Source organism: Sceloporus occidentalis, unplaced genomic scaffold (assembly GCF_023333645.1).
Source record: "Sceloporus occidentalis isolate IW3139 unplaced genomic scaffold, rSceOcc1.0.p SCAF_131, whole genome shotgun sequence".
NCBI classification, from domain to species: domain Eukaryota; kingdom Metazoa; phylum Chordata; class Lepidosauria; order Squamata; family Phrynosomatidae; genus Sceloporus; species Sceloporus occidentalis.
In genome coordinates, this window is record NW_028317111.1 from 954260 (window position 1) to 977253 (window position 22994).

General features: G+C 40.8%; 1 protein-coding gene across 1 annotated transcript in view; it reads right to left on the reverse strand.

The window, feature by feature from the left end:
• Positions 1-3437: 3437 nt before the first annotated feature.
• The window catches only part of RUNX2 (RUNX family transcription factor 2), a 91245-nt gene continuing 71688 nt past the window's right edge, over positions 3438-22994 (reverse strand). Inside the window, exons 6-8 of the mRNA XM_089499186.1 lie at positions 15276-15449; positions 9644-9805; positions 3438-3913 (exon numbers count right to left, since the gene is read on the reverse strand). Coding sequence (XP_089355312.1) covers positions 3438-3913; positions 9644-9805; positions 15276-15449 — 812 coding nt within the window. The remainder of the gene's footprint in view (positions 3914-9643; positions 9806-15275; positions 15450-22994) is intronic.

The following is a 22994-nucleotide window of genomic DNA, read 5'->3' on the forward strand; positions in this document are numbered from 1 at the left end:
TCTTATCTAAAAACTGTCTCGAGTCTCGGATTAGAATTTTTCTAGAATTTTTTTCAAATCTTTCTGTTTAAGGTTGTCTGTCCGTTTAATATCTCCACTTTGGCTGCAGTGTGAGCTTAGGCTGCGTGGGTTATATTTCGGCCGGTTACCAGTTGAATGTTTGCAGAAATTAGTTAAGGCTTTTTGTTGTACAGCATGGAAATGGTTAATCGTACCTGAGCTGCAAGTGCATTATTAATCTGAGAAACGTATAGGATGTGTATCTGGGAACGTCTTTATTGCCAAAGCTTTATAGAAAAGGACACTTGATTCTACGGGGTATCGCTGGGGGACAAGCAATTTGGGTTTTTTGGTTTTTTTTATACATATCAGACTATGATGCCCTGACATTGTGTAGGACAAATGATACGCATTATAAGTAATAATCCGATTATAACAACACTTCTCAAAGGTTTAAGATTTGTGCCGATATAAAGATCAATGATTAGTGCATATAAACGTTCCTCAGATCCGGATCTTTTCTGCATCAATGAACCAGAAGCCTGGATTAGAAAACACAAAATTGAACAGTAAACAATGTGTTAAAAAAGCACTAACACGCCTGATTTAAAAACATGGCGGCATACAGTACGTGTATTGATGGGCTCTCTCATTAGAGGAAAAGATTTCCTCCCAAAATACTAAGTTCTGTCCTCTGTGTACCATATTTTTAAACCAAAGACTCAATAATTAATAAACTCAGGAGAATGTTTTACTAAAATTATACTCTGTAGTGCATTTTATCCAAAGTGTGGCCGCCGGGGGCCTGGAGGGTTATCGTTTAAGTTAATAGGGTAGGGTAGAGTGCATTTTAAGCTATTATGACATCACTACAATAGGTTTTGTACATCTAAAGCTGCTCCTAAAGGGTGCTACAACGATACGCAACTGAACCCCAAAATTTTAATATTTCAAATGAATGTACCCTGTCATTTTTGAAGCATTCAATGTAAAAAACAGAAGGAACGATCATAGCTTGTTCTCCTGCTTAACCAAATGCTTAAATGTTCGTTCATCTGCATTATCATGCGGCAAATATAAGTGAAAAGCTGTCTGTTGTGAATCATATCATAAAGTAAGATGTGCGGTCCGTAGGAAACTTGTTCTAATTTGCCAAGATGTTTTGGGTATGATATCTTATTCATTATTATTATTGGTTTAATCTTTTTATTATTAATATTATTATTGACCTGGGCATGATGTATTATTATTATTAATATTATTATTGACCTGGGCATGATGTATTATTATTATTATTCATATTGTTATTGATCTGGGCATGATGTATTAATATTATTATTGATCTGGGCATGATGTATTATTATTATTATTGATCTGGGCATGATGTATTATTATTATTATTAATATTATTATTATGGGCATGGTGTTTTATTTTTATTAATATTATTGTTATTAATATTATTATTGTTCTGGGCATGATGTTTTTTATTATTATTATTGTTATTAATATTATTATTGTTCTGGGCATGATGTTTTTTATTATTATTATTGTTATTAATATTTTTATTGTTCTGGGCATGATGTTTTTTATTATTATTATTGTTATTAATATTATTATTGTTATGGGTATGATGTTTATTATTATTATTAATATTAATATTGTTCTGGGTATGATCTTGATGTGTTAATATTACCTGCAGCTGAAAAGAAAGATTGAAATTTAAGTTGTGCCATATTCTCTTACGGGCACATATAGGCACAATTACCCTATACAAATGTTCACATAAAAGGCATGGCTTATGAACTCTTCCTAGAAGACCTTTAAAAATAACGGCAGGCAGCTCACTGGTCTGGCTCATGAGATATCAGACCCAATTTCACTACCCCAAAATAAATGTGTTATATGGCAATTAGATACTTTTTGGAATTCTAATTTCTTATTGTTTTATTCTACGGAACATTGACAGATTCAAGCGGATACCACTTTAATCTGTCAACGTTCCGTAGAATAAAACAACAAAAAGTCAGAATTCTAAAAAATATCTAATTTAAGAGCAAATTGCACATCTATGCTCATCAGCATTCTCTATTCTTTAACTAGAAGGGGGGTCCAAACAAAACTGTTACATTACTTTTCCATAAGAAGATAGAAATCCATTCCGTGATATATGTTTGTCTGCTGCCCTCCAACTACTGAGATGTCATCGATGTACCTCCACCTTTCGTTTAGTGAAAAAGACAATAAAATGGGGGGCTCGGCTGACATTAGTGGATAACGTCATAAAGATGGTAAAAATCCCTAAAAAAAACTCACAAGGAAGCAGGAGATTTCTGTCTTAAGAAAATAAAGCAGGAAGCATTGTACATGACAAACCGCTGGCTGTATCAATATTAAAGAAATTATTAAGCATAAAAAGCAGATTTTTGCAACTGAAATACAATTGCCAGAGACCTGTGGAACATTTTTTTTAAACTAATATACTTGAATATACAAAAGAATTTTTTTAACCCTTATGAGAATTTTAAGGCGGTGTGACATAAAAACTTAGGAAATATACATGTTTAGGGACCTTGCAGCACATTATAAAAAATATAAAAAAAACCTGCGGGTCCAAATAACATTAAATAATTATAAATTAAAATGAAAAAAAAAAAAGGCTGATCAACCTTAGCAAAAAAAAAAATAAAAAAAATCCTCCAATTTTATACATATCGATAATTTAAAAATTAAAACAGGCGAACAACACAGCATAATATTCATATTTGTATAGCTAATATTGCAACTTTTTTTTTTGCTTTGCAAAATATTTTTTTCCGCATTATTATTGTGTATTTGTTGCTTTGACACAAAAGCAAATAATAAAAAAAAATAATAATAATAATTCTGTGTAAGTGCACATCACTGAGCTTGTACTTGGTATCATACCGATCTGGCATTGAGGCCACGATTGTACCGCATAGATTTGGTCATCAAAGGAAAGCTTTTTGTGCAGTAAACTACTGGAAATCAGTCTTAATAATCCAGTTTTTTTCCCTTTAATCTTTAGAGAGGCAGGAAGTGGCAGCTCTGGACACGAAACGTTGTCCTTTACTTATTGTCCTTATTATCCCTTTTTTTTCGAAGTCACTCAAATATTTGACAAACCGCTTCAACGAGAAACAAAGTAAAATATTTTTCTGGAATGGTTAAGTTCAATATAAATACTACATAAAAAAAGGCACGAATTTAAGGCCATCTGTGCTTTTATCAAACTTATTTGTAATGTATAGGCAAAAGTGTAGCTGATAAAGTTCTATTGCGTCATGTTCTTAAGTGTCTTTGTGAGTTGAGCTCAAAATAGACACTGCATAGAATAATGGCGTTTTTTTAAAGGCACTTCAACGCTACTGTTAGGATGCTGTTTTGAGTACTTTTCTGGGCAAAGGAAACAACATACTCAATAAGGCCTCCAAACAGACTCATCCATTCGACCGCTGGAATTCAACACAGTAGGAGAACTGCTATGGCTTCCATCCGCATCCACGCCATCATTCTGGTTGCCCAAGTTGGGGCTGAGCAACGTGCCACCGTTGGAGGTGGTGCATGGTGGAAGCATCCTGGAAGGAGATCGATCGCCCCCGGGAACCATGGGGAATTGGTATGATCCAGAAGATGTACCATAGTAAAGGTAGGGAGTGCTGCTGGTTTGGAAGGGTCCACTTTGGTTCTGGGTGGATCCTGGGTAGGGTGGCGGTAGGTAGGTATGATAATGAGTGGTCGCAGACATACCCAAGGACATCCCTGAGGTGACCGGAGGGGTGTATGTAAATGTCGCCGGGTAGTGCATACGCGGGTTGGAAAAGCGGCTCTCCGTTAAGGACGAAATACTAGTAAACTGCCTTGGGTCAGAAAATGGACCCAACTCTGACGCACCTAAAAAAGAGCACAGAAGACATAATGAATACTGAATGGGCATGATCTGACTCAATATATGCAATACTACATTATATTATGAAATATGACACTCTTATTATATATACGGCATTCTCTCTCCCTCTCTAACTATATATATATATATATATATATATATATATATATATATACACACACACATACAAATAAATAAATATTGTTTCTCTGGAGAATTATTATATATATATATATATATATATATATATATATATATATATATATATATATATATAGAACCTACATAAAATCTACAATAGCTTGAAGCTTGCATTAGAATTTTCCATATGCCCGTGAAACATAAAAAAAATCCCTTATTTTAACCTCAAAAAAGTGGCACTAAAAAGTAATATTCACACAACATTATAAAAAGCCCCTTTTTTCAGACAGTTTAGCCTCGTATGTTTTAGTCTGAAACAAGGAACAATTAAACATCCATGTGTTTCCATTTATTATGTTGCAAGCGTCTCATAAGAACCCAAGATTGGCTGGGCGCCAGACTCCGTGTTCTCTCAATGGATTTTTTCTTTTCTACCCTGCCCCCTCCCAGCCGTTCTCCGGTCTCCCCGCTAGCCCCGCTACCTGTTCTAACCGCCAGAATTCTGTACCGCGGCACACAGCTCCTCACTGACCTCCACGTGCTTTTTTTTTTTCTTTTTTTTTTGGCACATGCCAGGTAATATCAGTTGCCATTCATTTAAAAATTACTAGTCCAAAATTGTGGTTAACAGGGAATAATTATGAGCAAATTTCTCCAAGCCTCTCAGCAATTTTGTCCTTCAGTCTCAATTACCGTACCCCGGCTCTAACCGACTCCGCGTCGGAATGTCAGGTTAATTATAAAATAATAGCTTTATTAATTTGATAACTTATACGGATAAATTGCCAACATTTCAGCAGTCACTTTGCATTACTTTATAGGAACCGGCTAATATGTTCCTGAGAGCCGCCATCTGCTCGTGTATGAATTATGGGGCCGAGGTATTTAGAGGATCGGAACAGTGTCGGGCGTCTGAAACATAATCATTCCACCATTGTTTTTACAGCTTACAGGTAGCCAGGGAAAGGCAGGTCTTGTTAGAACAACTCATATGACACTCAGCCAGCAACTGTATTTAGACGATCAAAAGGCAAAAACCCTAATAACTCATCTACAAGTTATCCTACATAGGATACATTATAAATATATATATATATATATATATATATATATATATATATACACAATATACATATATATATAATTAAAAAATAATAATTATGGGCAGCTCTGTCATTTTTATCTTTCTTCTGCGAGTTTAATCACATGCAAAATATAGCAGATTTTTCCGTTTCTATGGCAATAGCCTATCAGTGCTTGCTTCCGTGTCACATGACAATTATGTATGCCCAGAACGAGAAATATTACTGAGACAAGACTTTACATGATTAAAGAATCGTTTCTGGGAAAAAGAATGTTACTTCTAATATTGAATTTAGTCTAAAAGTGTTAAATTAAGCCGGGTAGGTGGAACGGCACCTTTAAATAGTGCTAACAAACGAAGAAGGTAGCAGGACTGGTTTTGCGTGCCGGTTTCTGTGTAAACAGCCATCTTTTCTTTATTAAAGAATAATTACTCGCGTCTAGAATACCTTTCCCGGGAAGGCAATGGGTGTATTTTGTGTATCGAAGTTCCCCATTTATTTAATAAATATTTATTTTATTAGTTGCCTGTATTTATTTTAATAAGGTAAGACCAGAGCTGAGCGCCAAACTTCCTCATGAAGCCACAAAGCCACGGCGATTTTGTGTAATCACAAGTAAAATAATATTTATTGTCCTTAGTAGGAGTAATAGCTCTGTATTCTGTTTACAGCAGCGGATAAATTGATAAATTCATGCCACGGGGAGATCAGAGGACCGGGACGTGGACTTTCCAGATCAAATATTTGTTTTACATAATGACTTCAATGGAGTCCCAGACAGGGGCTGAGCTTCAAACCAACCAACAAAAGAAATAATCCGCAAGATCATTTAGTCTTACCTGACGCGGAGATGGCCTTTATTGTATTGGGTTTTAGAAATCGTAACCCAAAAATATGGACACCCTCACCTGTATGAGGTTCCCTGCACCCACTGCCCAAAAAGTTGCTGTTCCACAAATATTAACCGCACTCTCTAGCATGTTAATTAAATGAACCTTAGGAGATCTGTTATTTTATTCTTTCTTTCGAAGGTTTAATCACATCAAAATAACACTGAAACTTTTCAGTTTCTATGGCAACAACCTATCAGTGTCTATTTTTGTGTCACGTGACAATTAAGTGTTCCCCGCTAAAAAAAAAGGTATTACTAAGGAAAAACTTCACAGGACAAAGAAGGAGATCTCTAATTCTGCATTTAAATGACAAATATGTAAAACTGAGTGGAACAACACCTTTAAAAATCTTGACTGTCCACCATCATTATATAAATAGGGTTCAGTCTACCAGCACCATGGATGATCTAAGAACATTTGGCTAAAGAAGTCGCATGGCAACCACTAACCCAGACCATCACAATCGGCAACTTGCTCGGAATGTTGGCACCAACACCAAGTTCTACCAAATAACCAGTGAAGAACCGAGCACGGAACCGGAGTACAGACCCCATCACTCCTAGCACCATGTACTCTGCATGCATGCTGTCATGGGGCGTCTCACAGACGTGCAACCATACCTATCCATGCTTACTAAACACATGGAGCAAGAGTTCTCACCATCGATATAAGGGTAAGAGACAAAAAGAAGTCAAAGAAGATGTAGACAACCAACATAAAAAATGATTTAAAGAGCCTAGGAAGGGTTCTGGTAACTTTCCTAACGCGATCTCCAGCCAGAGATCAGAAATCAGACTCCACTTCCTCCGGTCCTGGTGTTAAAAAGCTATACGGGATACAAAAATAAACGTAATGCGAGGCAAAAGAGGCTAAGATGACTTGGTTTAAGTATGTAACATCAAGCCGGCGTGGTTTAACCCTTTGTGTGCCAAAACGCTCGCACACCTTGTGCAGGCACATACATGTGATCTGTGCATGTGTGTTTTTTGCGAGCGTGCGAGGGTTAAATCATGACAAACCGGACGATCATTACAAAACAAAACACTGTTTCTGGTCTGTTTATGATACAGATTCCAGGGCTACGGAAGGCACCAGTGATCTTTCCCATATATCTGCCAAGGGACCTATCGGCTTAAGCCAAATTAGGAATGATGAAATCACTGGTTTTCCAGTCTCCGCGAATCTGTCTGGCTCTTTGACAAACCGTCCTCGCCGTTACCAGTTGCTCACGTAAACGGTTCTGTTGTTGGCAAAAAAAAGTTCAGTTTTTTTTTTTTTCACATGATAATTGCGCCGAGTGAGATTTGGGGGGCATTAAACTGAAAGAGTCCTTTCTATTTTCCGTTCATGCCTCTCGATAAAGGAAAGGACACTTCTCGTTAAGAGGAAGTCAGCGCGGGCTCCTTGACAGATTGATTAGGAACTCTGAAAACTGGGAAAGGATTTGCTTTGAAACTGGATACGCTGCAGAACAAAAGCCAGTGGTTGGGCAGCTGGCTCTTCCGACAGGCCACACACGAAGCCCCCCCGCAGCCCACGTGACTCCGCTGTCACATTCTAGAGTCATTTCCAGTCCTGTGCGTGAGCGTCTGTGTTCCGCTCGGAGAGGACGAGATATATCGGGGAAGGACATATGGAAACACTTTGAGGGAAATCTGTTTCCATGAAACCCGAAGCTGGCCAAGCGGCTTCAGATGTGGTTAGGAGACCAAGATAAGACCCTGAACACGCGCAGACGACAAACCCACCCCTTCTGTCTTTGCTTCAACCTTTTTTTATCAACAACAAAAAACAAAAAAAAAAAAAGAAAACCTAATGATTTATGTCTCGGGTGAACTGAAACCTGCACGAAGGGAAGGCGTCTCCTATCTTCTAGGAGTAACCAGCACCTGCCACCGGGGTGATTTATCAAACCCAATGCAGGGCTACAAAGCCAGGGTTTTACTTGATACCATGTGTGGTCAATTAGCGCTTTGTTTTTAAGTATCATTTATAATCCGTTTGAAACTCTGAAAAGTTAATCTCTCTAAAATAAATTGCGTGGGGGGCTTCAGGATTCAATCTAGGTTTTGGTAAGGCAACTTTTGAAGGTCTTTATAGTGGTCGGCGTGATTCATGGTCTATGGAGAGCACCAAGTAGGAGAATATTTCGGCGCGGATCAAGATGGGATTAAACTGCTAAGGCTAATATTAAAAGTAGAGTTCCAGGGACACTTTGCCGCTGGACAATATTATCATATGATAAAAGAGCAAAGATGAGCACCCATTGGCTAGTGTGTCCTGTGTTATCGCCATTACTGGACCTGGTCTTGTCTAAGTGGAATCACTGGTACATACTTATGTTTTATGCTTTATAGCCTCTAGGGGGCACTGTAACATCTTTATGCCCCAGAGTCCACCATTCTCTGCACACAGGTACTTATGCCATCCCCATTAACCCTTTATTCTTTAAAAAGATAAAAAAAAATATATATATATTCTATAAAAAAATATATATATAAATTGTCTACATAATCTAATTATAAAAGTTAGTATAGTAAATGTTCTTCAGTGTATCCTTAAGCTTATCCATTTAAACATTAGTGGAAAGCCACCCCCTCTCTAACATCAAACATTTAACTCCCGTTCTCTCTTCACCTGACTTTAAAATAAAAATGTTCCCATGATAAGTTTAACTACGTCTTTTTAACGCCTTCAAAGTTGTTCTTAAAACTTTGCAGAGAGCCAAAACTAGGGACTGCGAATAAAAGTCTGCTGGTATGGAGTGTAGATTGAATCACTTGGTCCGCATTCCACTAACCGTAGTAAGAGGGTTAAGTATCAATGCTGGGTGTGGTAGAAGGTCCCTAGGTGGTGCCAGGAAACATTAGGTTCCTTTGTTTATTAAATAAATCCATTATGTTGATTATGTCGCTATTTGTACTACCAGCTGAGATGATTTCCTTGGCTCGGGGAAATATTACATACCAACCTGGGCAGAGCTGGGTGCGACTCTCAATTATAACTCCTACACACTAACATAATTAGCACCAATGAACAAGCTGAAAGACAATATCGGCACAAGCGAACAATGTGTCTGTTTAGTCTGCCCGCTAATTTCCGATCGTCGGCTCCTCCGGCCGGGATTAAAAGCCGTCTTGCTGGAGGGGAACGGGCGAGTGTTACATCAGCCAGCGATCTGCATAACCTGTTACATTCTCTGGGATGTTATTTGGAACACAACCTCAATATGAAAATTAGAGCCCTGACGGAACCACTCCAGAAAATATTTTACCCAAGCAGCTTCTAAATTTCTTGAGTCTATGTTGGAATTGTTCTAGACATCGAGGACCATCTTCTCGCTATGTATCATTTCAAAACCTGGCATGTTGAGAAAGCTCAACATTTGATCTCCTGCAAGGGGACAAAGATGTCCCACTTTCAAAATGTGTAATAATCCATATGGTCCATCCATTAGCACCATTCATGGCTCCTGGATCACATTTTGGTTACCGCGGTCCCACCCGATGAACATTTCTGTTCCATAAAACCAATAGCCTCTTGTTAAAGTGAATCGTAATGTGGTGTGAAATGGGTGGTAAGAAGCAGTGATGAAATGGTGTGGGCTCTTAGTTACCTGGAAGGCGTCTGGGGACATCGGTGATAGCTGGAAGCCCTGTACCTCTGCTGGAGGACAATGGAGTGGTGGAATGAATCGATGGAGATGTCATCTGACTCAAGTAGGATGGATATGATTGATCATAGGACCATGGAGGTGATGACTGTGTTTGCCTCGGGTCTAAAAATCAGAGAGAGAAAGAACATTGAGCCTCATTGGTATTTTTATCTTCATTGAGGGGGGAAAAAAGCTCCCCCTTATTCTATCCAACGTTCAGAACATATGGTTTCCTCAAATGTAGCCTCAACAAATTACAGATTAGTAACAGAGGTCTTTAACGTTCCATAAAAGGGATCTAAAGTTCTTGATATCAAAACTCCATAAGGAGCCCATCTATTCCTCTAGTTACAAAAAAATATAAAAATTCCAGACACACTTTGCCAGTGATGAGATGAGGACCAGTGATGGCCTAGGGTCAACAGAGTTTGTATAGAAGAACAATTATCCTCACACACACACTATTTACAGAATATGAGAGCCATACAAAATTAAACTCAGGTTGGGAAAAATACAGTCATTTGCTGAATCTCTGCACAGCACCAAAAACAACAAAAAAATCTAACAAAACAGAAAGGAACTGTCAGCTCTTCGGCTATTGTCACATCACAAACCCAGCCCTGTATGCAAATGACTACTATTTACATATGGGGCTGCATTCCAATGTCTACATCTAATCCAAAACGCCTGCTGTGCGAAACAATTGTATCACGTCCTTAAGCTTTAGATTTACAACGTAATAACTGTTTAGGTGGCGAAACCCTAATTCTAAAACTGAAGAAAGGGATTGAAGCCAGGATTTACAGAATTATCTGGATTATCATAAACGCGGATATTTCCTCGATCCAGGGAAAATGTCCCAATTTCTTCAGCGGAATCAATAAATATATATTTTTTTCGTTGAAACAAAGTTAACCCTTCGGGGTGTGTATGTGGTCTGGAAATTCTTTTGAATATAAAGCAGCTACAGGGATACACATCTGATAATTTTTACAATGTTGTTTTTTTGGTGTTTTTTTTTTATTTTATTTTTTGCATAATTCTTGTTTGCACCAGTGATTTTGAATGGTCTTCTCAAGAAAATACAACCAAAAGAAATTCTTCTTGAAGCTGAATTTTTAATCTGCACTGTCCACATATTAATATAATAGGCTTAAGAATATTTAATTCGACCCAATGAAATAAATGACACTTTAGCTTTTTAAATAGGATTTAAAAATCTGTGATTTCACATTTATCCGTTCGCTGCATGTTAGCTTGTCTCGTATTTTTAACGTCCGTTAGAGGTGGATACGGCTAAGACAAATATTAGGGCCATTGCGTGTGAGTTTTGCCAAAATACTCAATTATCCAATTTCAGCATTAACCAGAAGTCGAGTAAAGCTCTTCCAAGAGGAAAAGTACCTTTAATCCTATTAAACTGTCCGAAAAACGTCAGGGGTTGGACAGAGTCCTGACAATCCCTCCAACCTCCCTGATTCCTGTCTACGTCCAGTGGTTTGTTAGACAGTTGTGTAAGGGTGGAATGGCTTCTCGATGACTAAACCAGACCTCATTAGTCTGACCCATAAAGCCCTGGATCGAATATCTCTGCGTGTAACTTCTCGCATAAATTGGCTTTGCAGGGAACCGTGCAGTTTTGATTTCCTTTGGTTAAAAAATGTTATGAAATAACATGAAATAAAGCAAACAATATGACTTATGGAAACTAAATGGTTTTTTTTTTGTGCCGTGAAAACTGCCGTAAAGAACCACCGGTAAAGCCCTGGAGAAAAAAAAAACAGGATGAGAGGACACTAGTGCTCCCCGGGCCACCATCGACGGGTCCAAACATACCTACAATCACAACCTACATATTAGATATTCTAAGAATCATTTTTCTCCAAGGTAGTTCAGGTTTAGGGCTCTAGGGTGAAATCTGTCAACTGTTCTACTCCTAATTTCTAAAATGATACGTGTAAAATTTTTTAAACATAAATATATCTGTCGCTAGGTGAGCCAATGTGGACAAAAGCCCAACACAAGGCGGTCGGTTCGTCGGTGTGGAAGTTGAGCCGGCTCAAACTCCTCTTCTCGTACAGCATGATGCTTGCCATGATTTTCCTTTCTTTATTTCCTGTGTTCATCTGTCTATCCCACACCTACCACATGTCCCTGTCTCGGAGGACCAGTCTTCCCTTGGGCCCCAAATCCCTCTGCCCTCTTTACTCCCTGATGCCCCTGTTTACCCCCTGATGCCCCTCTTTACTCCCTGATGTCCCTCTTTACTCCCTAATGTCCCTCTTTACTCACTGATGTCCCTCTTTACTCCCTGATGCCCCTCGTTACTCACTGATGCCCCTCTTTACTCCCTAATGTCCCTCTTTACTCCCTGATGTCCCTCTTTACTCCCTGATGCCCCTGTTTACTCCCTGATGCCCCTGTTTACCCCCTGATGTCCCTCTTTACTCCCTAATGTCCCTCTTTACTCCATGATGTCCCTCTTTACTCCCTGATGCCCCTTTTTTCTCCCTGATGTCCCTCTTTACTCCCTGATGCCCCTCTTTTCCTTGGAGCTCAGAATGTTTGCTGTGTGTGAGTGTTCCACAGCCACAATAACAATGTATACAAACAGCAGAGAATGGGTTAATAAATTGTGTAACAAAACACACACTTCTTCTTCTTCTAAGAGTTTGAAATAAATATCAGTGTATCACAAACGTACATAAAAAGTCTTGATAAAGCCCAGATCCCAGCAACACCTCTAAGCATCACTTCTAAAACGAATCGTCAAAAATGATCTATTATTGTAAATTTCTTAAAAACTGCAGGAACGTTAAAAAAAAAACAACTTATTTTTAAAAAGCATAGGATGCAGGCGGATTCTGATGAGCTTAGTGAGGGGGCATTAGAGAAGAATAATGATCATTTTAATGACGAGCCGATATATTGCAGGTATGAATGAGCTAAGTGCCATAAAGCGCAGCATTTAACCCCTTCAGGACAACGGGTTGACAATGCATTGTCGTGAAGGGGTTAATGTGAGGGATATGCATGCACAGAGCAGCTTCCGGTACAGAAACGGCACTCGCGTCTTCCTGTCTGAGTCGCAAGCAAAGCGCTCACCCAGCTTCAAACACAGAGAGCTGCAAGTTATCTCCTTCCAAACAAGTTGCGCTCTGACTTTGAAGCTCAGCCACGGCGTTCGTGTGCCGCATGTGCCCAGGAACCGGGGTTTCTTTTATCTAACTTCCGATATTCAATGCAAGACTCGCAAACAAATTAAAAAAATACACACAGATGGATTTAACTCATCTCTTTCCAAAGACTCGCAACATTCTCTGTTGGTGAAAGGATGGGTTCCTCTGATCATTTGTTACAAGTAACGGTCGGTGTTCCAAATACTCGATGAGGACTAAGGGCGTTTTTTTTCTATTTTTAAAGAATTGTCACATGGGAGGCAGCCATTACTGGATTGTTTTACTATATCCTGGGGGGGGGGACAGGACGTGACATTCCCCGATGAGTAGTCAAACTTCCGACCTTGTGCGTATGGCTTTAGAAGACCATGTGTCTCAACAACTCTCCGGGTTTGACCAGGAGTCTCCAGGTATCCCCAGGTCTCCGGGTCAGTTTCCCAGTTCTGCAGAAAAGCGGTGTGTGGCCACGCCCACTCCCCGCCCACTTTCCTCTTCTCCATAGCCAGTTCTCTCTCACTGTCTGGGGCTAGCCCTGGCCCTACATGAAGTCGCTCCCCTAGAAGACGGAGAGCTCCGGGAAGCCTACCCCGGGGTAGTTCCCATGTATGAATAGCATCCTGGATACAGATTAGTGGACTAATGGAGCGATGTCATAACTAGGGCTGATGTCATCACAAACCTATGAAGACTGCCAAGCAAAATCTGCTTCAACCAAAAATCTAAAATACTAGGCTTTCTCAGTCCCGCCATATTTAAGAAACACTCCCAAAAAAGTAAAATATAAATGCACATTCTAACCGCTGTTCAACAGTCTCTGTATCTAGATTGTAAGCTCATTTGACCAGGGCCCTCCCCATTATTTGTGTTCCGTGAGTCCAAATCGTTCCTGTGATGCACTATTTATTATGCCAACTGTACAGCGCTGCGGAATAGGGTGGTGCTATATAAATCAATAAATATTAGTAATAATCAAGTGAGAATGTATTGCCCCAAAACTAAACTGAAAAAATGATTAGCCAAAGATGACAGATGTTCCACTAGGTTTCTCGCAAGATAGAACGTCTTGTCATTTCCATCTGAAGAAGAGACCTCTGAGATCTTGAAAGCTTATATAACTTTACCAAATAATAAAAGTATCAGCTTAAACTATGGACTTGGTTTTCTCTCGAGATACTACGGCTTTTTTTATGAAACGCGTGGGACACATTAGGCGGTCCAGAAGCTGAATTGGGAAATGGTGACCCATGGTGTAATCTTTGCTACTGTCGATGTTCTTGATAATAATACCACACCCTGAAAGCAAGCACAGATAATACGCTGCGTTCTCAGGCTCTGCTTGGTTGGAAGGAGGGGAGATACCACGTAATTGCCCCGTCCAGGTCTCCTCCGCGCCAGTCCCCGGGAAGATCACACAGACTGGGGCAATTACCAACAAACCGGGGGAAGTGAATTGAAAAGGCGCGTTTGGCCGTTAATAAGTTGATTGCGTTCCGCGATCCCGACGCTAAGGAAATAAATTAGTACCTGGAGGCCACAATTAGCAGATCTAACGCTTGGCGATGACAGTTTACAATGTGTTCGTAAATTGCAGATGCAGAGTTCATTCCTTTTAACTCCGTTTTTATAATAACTCCACTATTCCAATTCCGGGGGGGGGGGGGGTTAACATTATTTTTTAACTTTCAGGCTGATATAAAGCAGACCTTTTACCGCTCGGGATGATATTGTTACGCTGCGCGGGAAGGCTTCCTGATCTCCAGCTATGTCGATGGAATGCATTCGCCTCTCCGGCCATTCAAAGGTTAATATTAACTCTTGAACGTGGATAGCTCTCTTTTCGTTCTTTGTCGGGGTTTCTGTACTATATTCATACCTGGGAATGTTTTTTTTTAATCAGAGGACCCAGAGACTCATGGAATATTAACCCTTCGATAGCCCATTGTGAAGATTCTATGTAGTGGCTCTAATACGGTTCCTCATGGAAACCTTAAAGATTAATTGAGCCACCTGCATTCAAGCAGGGATTTCATCCACAACATACCGGTAGCATAAGCACCTCAGTGTGACCCCTGAGAATCTGCCCCTTCACGCAAAATCCCTGAGACTCGGGGGCAAACCCTTCCCAGGTATCTGTACCCTGCTATGTTCAAACAGCCACGTGGTACGCGAGACGTGGTATATTAGCGGATATTGTGACGGGTATGACCCATGTGTAAGCAGGTTGTGTGAATGTTTTGACACCCCGTTGTAACGTAGGCTATTAAACAATATACACAGCTTGGCACATATGAACTGCGTATCGCAGCCTCCACCGGGAACCGAGACTAGTGTAAAAAAAATGAATAAATAGGTTTATAATTGACAACCAACCCCCCCACCCCAAATAATAACCTAACCACGTATCTGCCCCTTACCTGCGATCTGACTCTGTCCTTGTGGATTAAAAGGACTTGGTGCAGAATTCATGGTGGGGCGAGGACTCTGAGTTGGGACCCCCACTCTCATACTGGGATGAGGTAATCGCCCTAAATCACTGAGCCGTTCAGAGTACAAACTAGGCTTAGAGTCATCAAGCTTCTGTCTGTGTCCTAGAAACAGCAAATCATAAAATAACAATTAATTATTATTGTCAGTGAGAAGCCGTCTACGCAACAAAAATCATATCTAACAGGGTATCCACCTGCCTGGGCATACCTCCCAAGTGTCCCTTCTTAGGAGGGACAGTCCCTATTTGGGCACTAAATGCCCCTCTTTCCTCCCCTGATGCCCCTTTTTTCTAGGATCTCAGAATGTTTGCTGGGTATGAGGGTATCGCATGGTTCTACTGCCCTAAAAGCCCCGATAATGTGTATAGAAACAGCAGAAAATGGGTTTGCAAATGAAAGCGTGTAAAAAAAACCACATTCTTCTTCTTCTAAATGCCTTAAACATCTATCAACAGGTCCCAAAAGTCACCTAAAAAGTCTTGTAAGGCCCCGCCCCCAGCCGGGCCTCTAGCCACACCCCCAAAACAAAAAGCGCCCCTCTTTGGCCATTCGATATATTGCAGGGGGAGGGACGGTACCCTCATTCATTTACAACAAGATAATTGGGACATGTGCAAAGAAAAGGGGGCGGGGCTTGGGACAATTTAAAGGGTCACCTCCATAGGATAAACATGTCTACCTCCATGTATATATATATGTAGTGTGTTAGCTAAGAAAACCATACTGAGATCCAACGACCGCGGACAAATGCCGCTACGTACCAAAAATTAGACACAATTACTAAATTATCTATACCGACACATGAAAGCTACACGACACGCGAACATACATGAGTGCACAATTAAGAAGAAGGTCTCTTTGTTGTCTATGGTATGTCGTAAAACTTTGCGTAAGGGAGGCAAACGTTCGGCGGTGGGAAGGAAAGGCATACACACTTCCCCGAAGGCTCCCGGTGTGTGCAGGGCACGTACCCCTTTAAAGTTATTCAAAGATTTCACAAGCGGCGGGGAACCCAAGGAAAAGACAATCGGGACACAACGTCTCGGGACTCTCACTTGCTCCTGTCTTCAAGGAAGTGAAGAGGACGATGGTGAACGCCACAATCTGCCCGTAAAGAGCTCTCCTGGGTAAATGCAGAGCAATGCCCCCCCATGCGGCTTAATGGTGAATGAATGAACCCTGGAATTATTCACTAAGTAACCGCCAAACGATCTTCATGGTGGGGTCTTCATGGGCATCCCGTCTCGTTTGATAATAAGGGGCTAGATGGCAATAGAGGGTGGAGGGCAGTACTGGGGAGCCGTATAGGAGGATATAAGGGGCGTGGAGTGTCAGACCCTGCAAGACAATATACATTCTCGGAGTATTTTACAGCTCGATGTGACTGCAGATACAGCTGGGGTTACTTTTATTGCACTGGTGATACTTTCGTTGCATTCATACGCGGGGCTTTAAATAGAGCAGCGGAGTCTCCTGTGGTTTTGGAAACAGGAAATATTTTTTTAAAAAGGCCGAGTGAAGAGGGGACGCAATAAAAATACTTTAAAGCTCCGCGTATTCAGGTTGTAAGACTTGTGAGCTACAACTCACATCACACTCAGCCAGCGAAAACTGTCCGCTGAAGCACTGCAACCCCTAGATGCAAAACGCAGGTCCAAACATGGACTGCCAGATGCCGTCAGGGTGCCTGAGCATGATGGGAGTTAGAATTCATATCCACTGGGTTATCAATTAGCATTTATTTTGGTAACGGACCTCGCAAGAGGCTCCTAAACAGAAACGCGCGATAACAGCACTCCTTTTCACGCAACATTTTAATGTAAAGAGCTTCCAAAAAGGGACGGCGCGATTAACCCCATCCTGCCTAGTCTGCCTGCGACCACGAAGACAAATGACTGCTCCAATAGCTGCTCCCAGCGGCCGGCTCTTCATAGTTATAATATTAAAAAAGCTGGTTTGGGGGGGAGCGGTTGTTATTTAAAGGAATATTTGGAAATAAATAATTTGGGGAATGCCCCCCAACAAAAAATGTGTTATTTCCTACTTCTCCTATTTTCTCTTTCTCTTTTTTATCCTACCTACTGGGGGTAAGATCCCCAACAGACTAACCTATAGAACCCGGCATCTACCATACCGCAAACCAACGCACTTTGGGTATTATCACAGACCATCACACACACACACTGTGCAATACTTTAGGGTCACTTAGAAATTTCTTGCCCATTAAGACACATTGAAATGAATGAGAAATCCAGCGCAGACGGGGTTAATGTTGTCAATGACTTTTGTAGCTGGAAACAGCTGATTTTTAATGGAATCTCTTCATAGGCGTACAGAGCCCCTTATCACTCCCATCAATCCTATCACTCCCTTATCACTCCCATCACTCCTGTGTTCTAATGGCCCTTTATCACTCCCATCACTCCTGTGTTCTAATGGCACGTTCTGTTTGCTGAACCAAGTTTATGTTTAAAAAGTTAATTGATGGTTAGAAACCCTTTTGCCAATCTGTTACAGCCAGAAATGTCCATGAAAACAGCTCAATGAGAGTGTGCATGCGTGATCAATCATTAGAACACTTTTTTTTCCGAGCCCCTCCTGGCATCTATGTTTCATCTGAAAAATATTCTTGCCTATCGGGGAGGACAAGTGGTTGAGACGGGGTCTGCGCTTCTACTGCAGAAATAAGATTTCCCAAATTTCAAAGGGTTGCAGCTTTTCAATCCAACTAAAATAATTGTGCAGACGATCCGACTTGATTGCTTTCAGCGGAGCTTAACCTGTGTGGTCCGTGTGCCGACACCTCGGGGGGCACAGAGCTATTCTCGCACGCCTGTATTAACGCGTGGGCTGGGATGAAGACGAATGCGCGGTAAGATTAGCACCTGTCACGTTAAATATGTCATCGCCTACGCGCCGCATCGCGCTCCGCACGGCACGAGCTGTTACCGAAGCGATGGCCGGTGTCTCTGCAGCTTTGTTAGCTACCCCAAGGACTTGTTAAAAAGGAACGGGGCAATAAAATACTGTAGCCTGGACCACCTCGTATGTCAAGCCAAGAACCAAATGGGAGTCTGCTGTTTTTAAATGTAAAGGTAAATGTGTTAATAGACAAACCCTGTATATTCATTCACTAATATGTGAGTTTGGGGGAGAGTACCAACTCCCTGACCTCACTATGAATTATGGGCTCAACTCCAGTAAGATTTCCTGCAATAAGACCAAAACTGGCCCTGCATGATGTATAATTAATGTTTTTTTTTTTGTAATCTCATTATGACTATACATTATGCAGGGCTGGCTCAGCCCTTTGTGCAGGTAAAGCCGATTCAGGTCGCAGAGCACGATGGCGGAACTTTCCTAATACAGTGAGGGTATTAAACATGCATGGGACAGGCATACGGCTCCTGAATCTAAGATGAGACCAACGACTGATTAAGGTCTGAGTCTTTACAGCAGGAAAAAATAGGCAGACTAGATGGGGCCGATCAGCAGAAAAGTTATATTTTCTGGCCGAGGGTAATGGGAGTTAAGATTCAACTCTGGCTTGAGTGTCTGGCTGTTTGAGGTGTCTTTAGAGACCGCTGCCGCGAATCCCTGCTTTACCCGAAATACCTTGATTATAGAAAATGGGCCACGACGTAATTTGTGGCTTGAGAGGGGATTATGTGAAATCCTGCATTAAATATATCAAATCCAGGAAGCCGTACGGTTTTAAAGGGGGCGTATCTTAGATTATTGACCCGATTTGGCTCTGCCGTACCTGCGCGGCGTCTGCAAAGTATTATTACAGCCAGACAGTCCTCTCCGCGCCAGTTATTCGCGGAATCTTCGTGTACATTATTTGGTTTGCCAATCGGATTCATTGTTCTGGAGATATTTTATTTAGACTCCAGGAGACCAGAGGCAGAATCTGCCCTGAAATTCTATCCCTTCCCCTCACTCCTGAAGGCTGCCTGAACCAGTCAACGGCAATCAGCAACTTAATAATAGAGGAGAGATAACTTAATGGGGAGGAAAAAGAATGAGTTTTCATGTTCTTGGGTTAGTAAATATAATGTATTGTATACAAAGCTGTTAGATCAGAAACAGAATGTGAAGGAATCAGTCGGCCCCCGTCTAGTCGCCTAGACTCCTACTGTAAAGACTCAGACCTTAATCAGTCGTTGGTCTCGTCTTAGATTCAGGAGCCATATGCCTATCCCATGCGTGTTTAAATTCCCTCACTGTATTACCCACTACTACCTCTGCTTGGAGGCTGTTCCACTTATCTACCACCCTCTCAGTAAAGTAAAACTGCTTTACATTCTTTAAAAGCTTCCGACCCTCAAATTTTAGATTATGGCCTCTTTGATAACATTTGAAATAAAGTACCAAACCTCATATCGAGGAATGCACGGGTCCCTGAATTATTCCATATACGATAAATGATATGAAAGGTGGCTCGTTATTTTGGTCTGTTTTCAAGCAGGCAGAGCCTGGTGTCAGTAGCGTCCCCTGCAGGGCATCGGTTGTTTGCGTGGATTATAGAAGGGGTTGAGTGGGTCGACCGTGGCGGAGATGGTTACATGTGTTCTATGCGATCGTGTAATTCATTCATACTTAAAGAATGTTTGTGCAAATGAATGTGCAACAAAAGAATGAAATGAAGCTGACAAACTCAATAAGCCAGCAAGGTACATAGATATACAGACAGACAGAGACGGAATGCATGCTCCTTTATGTCTGCAATGCAAACTATCTGACATTCCGTGAGTTAACCCTTTTGGTGCCCATCTGAGCAGAGCTCTGTGTTAGAGATCACGCGTGGAGCCCGGTCCGAGGCCTGAGCTGGATTCATCATGCTAGATACACGGGAACGGCCTGGCTTGCCACGCTCCCTGCGAGTAAAGGAATGTGTAAACAGCTTGTGTATCCTCGCTTCAGTCCCTCGGAAGGTTTCACAACACGAATGCCTGTGGATCTGTCATTTCCTGCTTGGCCGGCTGCCCAGCTCCTCACAGTCAAGAAAACAGTCAGCGGCCAATGCGAGAATCACTTCGACCAGCTCTTCATCACATGCGCAGGAGGGTGACTTCATAATTCCCAGCTAAACGTCTATTAATGATCTCCGGTATCAGACAAATAGAACCTGGGGCAACCAGCTTTTATTCAGAAGGCTCTTTGATATTCTAGGAACCTTTCAAACGCTGAATTAATAGCAACAATTACACCTCAGATGTCTGGAAGGAAGTATTGAAAGCCCACGTTCCGGGGACCTGACTAGCAGGACTGCCCTGGCTAATTTGGGACAGATGCCAAGTATGCTCTTCTGGGAAGCTGCATCTCACACACAATGAAGCCACAGTTATCACGATTCTTTAAACCCCAGCATATCCCACTCCCACAGTGTTGCCCATTGGGTGACTAAACACAAGAAACGTCATCATATTATACCCGGAAACTGTAAATATAATATTTTTTTATTTTTTTTTAAAAAAAAGGGTACTTGAGGAGAACGCCCTCCTCCTGGGATCTTATACCCTAAAGGAAACTCTAAGGGTTCTTTAAACGGAACTCCCGCCAGTGTGTAACCTCAGTACAGTTTTCTAGGCCAACAAACTAAGTGCTGATTTGTGGTACGCAATAGAATGTCTCAGTCTTAATCATCCAGGAAGCCACTTTATGGTCTATGAAGAAAGGGACTTCATTAGCATACGCAGGACTTCATTAGCCTTGCCATAAACCATCAGCTCAGCGTGGTGCTTGGAATGCGGCTGAAACATCACATGACTGACAACAACGGCTACGTGGTAATCAGTGATAAAAGCCCAGCACCATTATATCATGCGGTTCAGACATTGTCCAACCCCACTAGCCCAGTGGCCCGACAAGTGTTTCCCAGTTTAGCCAGTGCTGACCTGGTATGAGGTAAAGTTATTCACGTTTAGTCTAACGCCCCCTTTTTAACCCCTGCCTTTGCCACTGCCCTTCTTATCTGTATATGTAATTGGAAACGTGTTCGGTTTATTCCTTCCTTTAAGAATAAGGATACATATAAAGAGATCCGTGAAACCTTCTCATGCATTGAAGCCGTTCGAGGAAGAATTGGGATTCTCTGCCCAAAATAAACCTAATTTATTGGCAATTACTAATGTCCATAATTACCACAACACTTTGTTATATGATAATGATCGATTGAGGGGTTACGCACGTTATTTTCAGGGAGATTTCACATTTTGAGGCTGAAGGTATCGGTTCCCATTTAATTGCACACGGGCTCGGACTAGCCATCGGGCAAACTGGGCAAATACTCAGCGGGCCAGTGCCTGATGACGCTCCTCACATATCTTTATTGCCAAACCCTTTCATTTAGTGTGCTCGTTCCACTAATGTCATTATTACGTGCCTACCACGTTTCACACCTTACCAATGCACTCCGCAGAATAGATAGCTCTGGGAGAAGAAAAAAATCTAAATATAATTTTAAGGGAAAAAAACCAAAAAACCTGAAACATCGAGGTTATCTTTAAGATATGGGTGTATAAAAACGTACGGGATTGTGTTTAAAATTCGTAGCAAGCGTAGTGCTGCGCATGTTTTCCCTGTTCACGCCTGTGACATGTATGAGTTCCTCAGCATCAACTTGAAAATTATTATTATTTTAAAAAAAACACAATTATTATTTAAAAAACACAATTCACAGGATGTATCGCTGCTTTATGCGACGGATAATTTTTTGATCTTTTATCAGTCAATTATTTATTTCTTCTTTCTTTACCTTTCATTGGCACGAGTGTTTTTGTCTATAAAATATTTATAAAATAACTATGTAAATCATTTTTTTCCCCTGCATTTTTAAGAAATCCCATGAATTACTACGAATATGAGTTTTGTCTATACAAACCGAGCCATGTGTTGACTGAGAAATCTCATTTCTCGGTGAATAAGACTCTCTGCTCTTCCTGGGGGGGGGGGTGGAATGAGTTCGGAGGAACATGCAAAATTTCACAAGCACAAGTTTAAAAAAGGGAATAGAGAATTCATTTGAATTACATGAGAAAAAAAACAAATCCTACGTTCTAATCCTCCTGCGATAACTCAAAAAGCAGCCATGATTCTACCGTAAAATCCCTTTTATTTACGCCAGACCATCAAATAAATAGGATCATTTTTCTACTCTATGGGTTCCTAAATCTAGACCAATAATAAATACATCATGGAAAGAGCCCCCTACCCCTCCCTAGTAAATTTATCCAATACATACATGTAGATTGCACATGCAGTCCATGTAGTTTTTAGTCCACAGTAAAAGACACAGTAGACATACACAAGGGGTTAAACTCCATAACAATAGAAAATAAACAAAATATTGATAGGAAATACACATGTCCAGATATACGACATTATTTTTGCACCCCTTGTTCTCCAGCTTTTGAGCTTTAATTAGGTTTTTAAATTTAAAAGTAATAATAATAGTAATATTAATAAATAAATAATAATAATAATAATAATGGAAATAATCATAATAATAATTTATAATACACTTGTATACATATTTGCCTTTGTGTGTTCTCCATTTTAATTGTTTAATATTGTTTTTTTATAGGGTGGTTTACAGTCGGGGTTATTGTGATGTCAAAGTTTCTGATCGCTGTATGTAAGCAG